Source organism: Rhagoletis pomonella, unplaced genomic scaffold, assembly GCF_013731165.1.
Source record: "Rhagoletis pomonella isolate Grant_MI unplaced genomic scaffold, Rhpom_1.0 Rhpom_scaffold_00008, whole genome shotgun sequence".
NCBI classification, from domain to species: Eukaryota; Metazoa; Arthropoda; class Insecta; order Diptera; family Tephritidae; genus Rhagoletis; species Rhagoletis pomonella.
In genome coordinates this window covers 20,459,018-20,468,098 of record NW_023458562.1, presented here as the reverse complement: position 1 = coordinate 20,468,098, position 9,081 = coordinate 20,459,018, and the positions used below count along the sequence as shown (strand labels likewise).

Below are 9,081 nucleotides of genomic sequence, written 5' to 3'. Positions count from 1 at the left end.
AGACTAAAATTGAAGGGGCTAAAAAACTGTGTACTCAAAAAAATTCTAACACTTCCGAGAAAAAAATTTGAAAATTTGTTGCACTTTTTTGTAGCTTTCTACAAATTATTAAGCTTGGGCTTGTATCGGGTTTGTCTGAGAATGAACTATATTTTGATTGAAAATTCTTAAAAATTAATAAATAAACATAAGTGGCACACAATATCACTATGAAATGGCGTGCTATAGATATGACTGATACTGTAGGTATGCACATACCAACGCGAAGTCAAATGAGCGTCCTTCCAATCTTTTGATCTATCATAATTCATAATACGCAATTTACGCATTCTGCCTCCCACACAAAATCACATACACAGGTGTACATGTACTCGTATCTATGTATGCACTTCCAATGACACATACCGACGCAAGCTTTTTCCGGCCGAGCGAAGGAGCCGGAACTACCTCAGTCATAATTTGAGAGTTCTTGTGTCGTTACGATTCTCTGGTTACGACATGACTCTGTGCGCGACCGGTTTAAATCATTTAAAAAGTGGTAAAAATTGGTGAAATTTATTTAAATTGATGTTATTTCAATAGCTTGTATGATAATGGATGAGTGTAAAGTGAAATTGAAAGTGTAAAATATGAAAATGAGTGAAAGAAGAGTATTTGAAAATATTTGGCAAGTCTCTGCCAAGTGCATGGTATGAAAAAATGGCCGCAGTCATTATGTGCTTTGTTGTTGTAAGGCTTGCGCCGCAGTAGCAGCGCGCCATTTGGCGGCAAATGCTGCAAAAGCTCCTATATTTCGCCTGTGAAAGTTTGCAAGTTGTGTTGTTTGTGTTTTTTCATGTTTCCTGTTTTCAAAAAGCATTAGTGATGTGTTGTGCTTAATTCGCCTTTGCACTGACATCATGATGCGCATAACAGAGTGTCTGTATGTGCCTACTGCAGTTTTGAAACGAAAAATGTATTACGCATTCAACTGTTTTGTGTTTAAAGATGAGTGTCGCTTAAACATACTGAATAATGAACATACAGTATCGGTCATATCTATAGCACGCCATTTCAAAGTGATATTGTGTGCCACTTATGTTTATTTATTTATTTTTAAGAATTTTCAATTAAAATATAGTTATTTCTCTAACAAAACCCATATAAACCCAAGTTTAACGATTTGTAGAATACTACAAAAAAGTGCAACAAATTTTCATATAAATTTCAAACTTTTTTCTCGGAAGTGGTAGAATTTTTCTGAATACACAGTTTTATAGCCCAATCAATTTTAGTCTGATAATGTGCAAGTTTCAAGTGGCTAAAGGTGACCGCTGATTTTTTAGAATTTTTTTCGCCAAAGGTGTTGCAGTTTTCTTTCATATACAAATAAATTGAGTTTATTCATTATATGGAATCCAATGCGACAAAAAAAATTCTAAAAAATTAACGGTAATTCGTAGCCACTTGAAATTTGCACAGCTAAAAAACGGTGTACTCAAAAAAATTCTAACACTTCCGAGAAAAAAGTTTGAAATTTAGGTGAAATTTTGTTGCACTTTTTTGAAGTTTTCTACAAATTGTTTAACTTGGGTATGTATGGGGTTTGTCTGAGAATGAACTAAATTTTAATTGAAAATTTTGAAAAATAAGTAAATAAACATAAGTGGCACACAATATCACTTTGAAATGGCGTGCTATAGATATGACCGATACTGTACATTTAATTACATACAGTTGTGATCAGCTAATTAAGTCAGCAACATTTTGACAAATTTTGGCTATTTTGCTTTCGTTTATTTAATGTTTATTATTTTTTCACAAAAGTATAGCTCATTATATAACAAAAACCATATAAATTCAGATTCCAAATTCAGCTAAATTTTCAACTTTTTATTCAGATTTTGTAGAAATAAATTCGAATTTTTTTTGTATGAAAAAAATGCGTCATGAAATCAGAAAAAAAATTATTAAAAACCAATGGGCTATTAAACTGCATACTCTAAAAAATCTGAATAAAAAGTTGAAAATCTAGCTGAAACTTTGCAGATTTTTCATAATTTTTGCACAAAGTTTGAAATCTGGATTTATGTGGTGTTTGTTAAATAATGAGCTATACTTTTATGGAAAAATAATAAACATTAAATGAACAAAAGAAGAATACCAAAAAAAAAAATGTTGCTGGCTTTATTAGCTGATCACAAGTGTACACACATTTTTAATTTAATTTATAGATGAACGAATTTTTGATTAACGTTTGACAAATGTGCTTACATATTTATGAATGTACATACAAATCGTCGTTTAAAGTACAAAACCGCGTATCAAGATAATGCAAAACCGCATATGTGAGGTTGCATAAACACTCATATTTAAAAACGGTTCTCTTTTTTATAAATCAATCACATTTCTGGCTACTGTATTTCAGGACAAATTGATAAGGATTGTGCCAAGAGCTTGTGGGAGCAAATCAGAAATAGTCCTCCAGCTCAAAACTTTACTAACAATTTTGTCACTAAACCAGTCGTGTTGGTCTTGTGAAAGATTTGTGTTTCAAAATTAATAGTGACCTGTCAGCAATTTCGCAGTGGGCTCGTGATAATTGTCTTTGTCTAAATGCTACCAAGTCAGATGTGTTGCCAATTAGTAATAGTGTAGTACATGTGGTAGATATTCCAGAACTGTTTGTTGGTAATAGTGCCTTCGTTGTCATTTACACCTTTGGAGACAAGAAGAAAGTTATTTATTCAATTCATTGTGCCGTAAATAACGTACTCTGAGCTTGTTTATAGCAAACTTGATTCCATTTCGTCCCATAAAATAGAAGTTGCGTTTAATAATGTTACGCGTTACGTCTATGGCCTAAGAAGATATTACCACATCTTTTCATGGAAAGAAATTGTATATTTATATTCAAGCTAATAAAATTCCACAACCCCATACGAGAAGTTAAAATTAACAAGGTCAAGCAGGCATCATAATCTGCAGCCGGATTCCAGCAGTGGAATTCTGACAATCGCTACGCTAAATTTCCATCGCCAAAATTCTCTAAATAAAAATCAGCGGGGCCTAAAAGCACGCGACATGGAAAAGTAACAGATGCAATGTGTAATCAACCAAAGCTGGCAGTTTGAGAGGCCAGTGTTGGGAAATGAAAATTTTCCGAAATTTTACGAAATCTATACAAAAACTTTACTTTTCGACTATAAGTTGTATCAACTTTTTAATTTGCTCATATATTTTATTAGTACATTCCCTTTAAGACCAATGATTCATGATGAGTATTCATGAGAAAGTTTTCTTGTTTATGTACATATATTTACGTATTTTACACTTTTACAAATTGATAAAAACGACAACTTTTAATTTCTAATGTTTAGCAGTAAGTTTTAATTTTAATTTTAGTTAATTAATTAACTTTTTTATAATTTTAACTGATGATTCATTTAGTATTAAGTATTTTAAATAAATATATATCGTCGTTTAAAGAACAAAATCGCGTATCAACAAAATGCAAAACCGCGTATGTGAGGTTCCATAATTTTATTTTCTAGAGAGTAATACTCAATATTTCAGCATATTTCAAAATGGTTCTCTTTTTTTTTATAACGCAATCGCATTTCTGGCAAGTATATTTCAGGTCGAATGGATAAGGATTGACCCAAGAGCTTGTGTGAGCAAATCCAATTTTTGGCAGCAAATGTCAGATACGCAGTTTTGCAGAATTACGATACGCGGTTCGGTACTTTAAACTACGAAATATATATAAATATTATGGGTATTCATAGAAACGCGTAAATGCCTCGTAACCGCGAAAATAACCCTATTTTCTATACAAAATTAAGTAAGTTTACGAGGTTTACATGGTTACCTCATTTGTGCGTTACGAGGCATTTGCGCGTTTTTTTACTATTTTGCTATCTAATATTATTGGTGTTCATGGAAACGCGTAAATGCCTCGTAACCGCGTAAACCTCGTAAATAACCATATTTTCTATACAAAATTAAGTAAGTTTACGAGGTTTACATGGTTACGAAGCATTTGCGCGTTTTTTTTTACTATTTTGCTATCTAATATATATCAGTTGCTTATTGGTCTTTATATATACATATACATATATATTTTTTTTTTTCAAAGTCTTCAAAATCTCTAAAACTGAGTTACGCTTAAAATACGATTGTATGCCGATTGACGTTTGGCTACACGAAAAGGACATCGTGTCATCATTCGAAACACTATAAAGCCACACAATGATAGAATTAGCCAAAACAAGTATAGAAATAGGTAAATAAAACGGCTGGGCTGCCAGAGAACTGTGTAGCTAAGTTGGTAATTTTCTACAATTAAATTTTCATTATTAAAAAATCGTCTGCAAGCCGTTATTAAGTTACCTAACACAGCATATCCTAGTCCCATCTTCGTTTTGCCCATGCGATACGAAGCTGTTGGCACCATAATCTCCAAGTACTGATGCTCTCTTTCTTTTAGGCCACGCAAATCAAAGTGTCGTACCGTCGACTCATAGAAATTCACTACGTGAGTCGATGGATGTATGAAAATCCTGGATTCATGCCAGTGTCCAGAGAATATGACATGTGGGTCTAATTCGCTGAGCACTGAACGCAAAAGTGGCCCACCTCCAATAAGAATTGGAGCATGGGATATTCCAACGCGCAGCCGTTGTTTGTTGTGCTCACGATCTGGATTCGTAAAGTCGAGCATCATTCGGTTGATTTTGAAGAAACGTAACATATTTTCGTAATCGAAGAGATCTTCACTTTGAAAAGCTTCTTCGAAACGATGCACGTTCGAATTTGATATATATTCACCATCTTCGCCGCCAATGTCATTATCCCCCGGCACATGAATGCGCTGCGCATATGGAGATATTAATTTAAACTATATACATACATATTTACATTTGTTGAGGTTTAATTTCTAAAACTTCAAATAAGAACTCACTTTTACATCTGTGTGTGTGTTATAAATGCGATGAAAACGTCTTACATAGGCATCGAAGTCTTGCTGTGTGGCAATACTACCCTCGTCCAACAGATCACCCAAAAAACAAATGATATGTGGCTGAGTGAAGTGTAGCGATCGCTCGAAAGTCTTGCGCAAATATCTGTAACAAATATGGCGACATAAAGAACCATTTTTATTATTCGATACGAAAAACTGAAACACAACTATCCGGTTAATTAAATTTTGGCTGCGTTTCTTTATACATTCCGGATAATCTCATTTCACAGCCAGAATAAACCGAATGCGTTAGAAATATACGCCAACATATCATCAGGAACGTTCTAAAGAATAAATAAACAAAAAAGTTTATTCCAAACGTTCAGAATGAATAAAGAAATGCAGCCTTTGTTTCACAGTTTTTGACTGAAAAATTAAAAATGTTGAACGCTCAACTCATTCGGAATTTAATGCGATTTGTGTTGTGCTGGCTTATTTTCTATAAGGCTGGATAAGGTTTAGAACTTTATTTTTCTGCTTACCTATCTGCATCATAACGGGATATCGGACTCCAAAAGCCTTTTTCGTAAGAATTGCCAATCAGCTGTGGATCAGCCACAAATAATATACGCGTACAGTTGTCTGTTCAAATAATAAGAACATATACAGACAAATAAATAAACATTAGATGCCTTATTTTCTCCATACAAAGTATTTCAGATCCTCCCCCGGGCAGCAGAATATGAAAATAGTACGCTAAGAACTTAACAAAATGAAAAAAAAATAACCACTATTGCAAACACTTCAACAAATTTTAAAGCATGTCAGACCTGATTGTACTCAACGTGGCTTTACTTAAACCTGGTTTACTAGCGCAAATATAAATCAATTCTAAATCTGTTAGCTGTTTTAAAAACTACGTGAAATTAGCTACAATCTAAAATTTTAATTTTAGAAAAATTACTATCTGGAAACCCCTAAGAAAGAAATTTAAAAATTCGTGAAAAGTAATACCATAGTCATTTTAGGCCGCGTGTGCAAGTTTCTGGTTGGTTGCATGCAAAAACTAAGTACGCCATTCGCTTTAGCGGCTTATTCTTCATGGAGTTGGATATCTTTTTTTCTTTCTTGCGCAAGATGAATGTTTTTTTAATATGAGGACCTAAACCTACAGCAAAACAGTCTTATAAATCACATATTTCAGGAGTAGCTCATCCAGTTTTTGCGATAATGAATTTTTTTCTTTTTGTTAGGTTCTTAGCTTCCTATTTTCATAATATGCTGTCGGAAGGATGATCTGAAATACTTTAGCAAAATAAGGCATCTGATATACATATGCACATATCGTTACCTTAATAAAGCCCCTTTCTAATCTTTTTGTTATCAAGCCTTATTAAGGTAACGATATACACTAGCTGGCATAGCGCGCTAATATTTGTAAAACTATACATTTACCGTATTCACAATCAATTTGTTGCCAAGCAGTCTGACTGATGTAGTATATAATAAATTCGTTGAAGAAGGCTAGCAGTAGTGTTAATGATATGAATCCACGCAATACTAATCTAAAACATAAAGGCTCTTTAAGAACATATTTTTGTTGCAATAACGCATGTACATACCTATTAATCAGGCGCAGTGATGCCATTACTTACATCTGCTTTTTAAGCAATATTGATATTATTTTCAATATAGTTCGATATGCATACACTAACGATTACGTAGACTTCAGCTATTCAATTTTGCGGAAATCTAAATGATTTAAACAAAATACAGTAAATAGGTTTTGAAATCATGTATATATATGTAGTAAATACACACCTGATAAATAAGGCAGAACTTCACGAAATAATTCTTCTTGCACGAAATTCGTATCTTGGTTTTCTGCTGCAATTATCGATGAAATACAAGTATATTTTGCCGGCACAGCCATCATACCTAAATGAGTAACACCAAAAACCAATCGCACCTACCCCATTTGCTATCATAAACAACATTTGTACCCACGACGCGTCACTACTTTCATAATTTAATTAAAGAACATTGCGCTGTATTTGGTATGTGTGCAAATAATTATGCTTTTATTGCATTGTATTGTCTTGGGACTATGAACGGTCGCTTGTTGACTATTTTTTGTAACCGCAAGCTTCTTGGTGCTGTTTTGTGGTGCTCTCCATTGTTGTTTCCCTCTCCTTCGTCTTTTGGTGATCCGTTTGGCATGAAGAAATGAGGCCAGACGTTCTTATGCTATATGTAATCAGCTTTATCAATGCTGTTTTGTTAATGGTGTTCGTAAATAGCATCCAATTGTTGCCAGCTTGTACAGAAATTGCGGTTCCGGATGGAAGAAAACTTATACTTTTATTTTGAGGTGGCAGCTCTCAGACCGTCTTCACACATTCCATTTCAAGTGGATATGCTTTCTGGTTATCTTTTGCAAGAAAGCTATAGTAGCCGTCATCGATTCGCCAACAGTTAGCGAGTGGCGAAACGAACGAACTCAATGAGGTACAACCAAACTCGCTATCGTCTATCAGTGCTAGCTAACTTTGTTGTTGCTTTCACATGCAAAATTCTTCTTTAAGCGACCGGAACTCAAACATAGTGAGCGAGAAGTGGCGAATCGATGACGGCTTATGTTGGAGTTCCGGGCTGGATGCTGTAACTGTGAGTTTTCAAGTGTACACTGAAAATTGTGTACACTCTTCATTTTGCGATTCAGGAAGTGTGAGAATGAGTTTTAGCTGTCAAAATTGTGTACACTCCTCTTCCGAAAAACTCTGAATTTTATTTTATTTTGGTTATTAGTTTTGCACTCGGTGTACACTACATTTTCTCACAGTTACAGAATCCAGCTCCCGGTCGCTTAGCGAAACATTTTGCATGTGAAAGCAGCAAGAAAGTTAGCTAGCAAGGATGGACGATAGCGAGTTTGGTTGTACCTCATTGAGTTCGTTCGTTTCGCCACTCACCAACCATTGGCGAATCGATGACGCCTAGTATCTATGATGCTGAGTTCCAATAACGGTTGGTTTAACATGGTCGGAACGACCAAAAATTTAAAACCATTTGGGGGATTTGTATGATGTTACTATGTATTATCATTTATGTACAGTAGCGGTAGCTATAATTTTTTTGATATTTTTTTTATAAAAGTATGGTTAATGCTACACGAAAAACTATATAAATCACACTTTCAAATTTTATATAGAACTTGAACTTTTATTTAAATTTTGAGTTTTTTAGCCAGAATTTTTAGCAATTTTTCGGGTATGCAGTCAACAAGTTTTGAGCGACTATAAAATCGCATTAATTTTTTTATATATTTTTTTTTTGCAGACGGCTTTTGCGTTTTTTTTTTTTCAAATAAATAGCGAAATTTAGTAAAACTGGCATTGACTTTTTTGCGCATATTCTTCTACAATAAATTCATGTTTATGCAAAGTGCAAAACGCCGACAAAAAAAAAAATTAAATATTAATGCGATTTTTAGCCGCTCAATAAATTTTAACTTGAAAAACATTGTAAATATTAAAAGCATCATTACTCCATTTTTGACCGCCACTGTACATAGATAGGTACATGGGCCTGAAGATGTTTAGTTCTAGATGCAGTTTTGTATTTTAAAATAATATCTTTCTATTGGTGTTTATCAGTTTTTGATTTTTCCCTTCAGTTTCTAAGATATTGACTAACATTTTATTGGTAATTTAGTATAAATTGAGTTAATAATACAGTCATACTAAACTAATCAAGATCTTTCAAATGGCGTTATCCATTTTTGGATAGCTTTTTTAGTTTCCGAAATATGGAGTAAAAAGCTAGTATAAATTGTTATCACATTTTGTCGTAAGTCATATGATGTGGCTGCAAAATTGATGACCAAAAAATAAAAAATACGACAAAATTTTACCAAAGAAAATCCTCACAAACTATTAAAATAATTAAAAATAAACAATAAAACTAAAATAATCCAAAGATTTCGTGAACTAGTAACATTGCCCGAGACTGTGGAAAAATATTTCGCTGTTTTTGAGAAATTGTGTTCCAAACTTCTATCGCGATTTTCCAAAACCTTCCAAAAAAAACATTCGTTAACCTTTTATACAGGCGAGAATAGGAGATTTTCAACAAAATGA

At 33.5% G+C, this 9,081-nt stretch overlaps 1 protein-coding gene across 3 annotated transcripts; it reads right to left on the bottom strand.

Moving 5' to 3' along the window:
• Positions 1 to 3,608: 3,608 nt before the first annotated feature.
• On the bottom strand, positions 3,609 to 8,139 carry LOC118744351 (metallophosphoesterase 1 homolog). 3 transcript variants are annotated; one of them, XM_036477298.1, is made up of 8 exons: positions 7,915 to 8,139; positions 6,764 to 7,373; positions 6,565 to 6,694; positions 6,398 to 6,507; positions 5,485 to 5,584; positions 4,943 to 5,105; positions 4,372 to 4,879; positions 3,609 to 4,317 (listed from the first exon to the last, which is right to left on the bottom strand). In XM_036477298.1, the coding sequence occupies exons 3-8, from the start codon at positions 6,588 to 6,590 to the stop codon at positions 4,130 to 4,132; spliced, it is 1,095 nt and encodes a 364-aa protein (XP_036333191.1). In that variant the 5' UTR covers positions 6,591 to 6,694; positions 6,764 to 7,373; positions 7,915 to 8,139; the 3' UTR covers positions 3,609 to 4,129. The 3 variants fall into 3 exon arrangements, with proteins under 3 accessions (XP_036333191.1, XP_036333190.1, XP_036333192.1); XM_036477297.1 differs by lacking the exon at positions 7,915 to 8,139 and having other exon boundaries at positions 6,764 to 7,467; XM_036477299.1 differs by lacking the exon at positions 7,915 to 8,139 and having other exon boundaries at positions 3,611 to 4,317; positions 4,372 to 4,852; positions 6,764 to 7,467.
• Between the last annotated feature and the right edge of the window lie 942 nt (positions 8,140 to 9,081).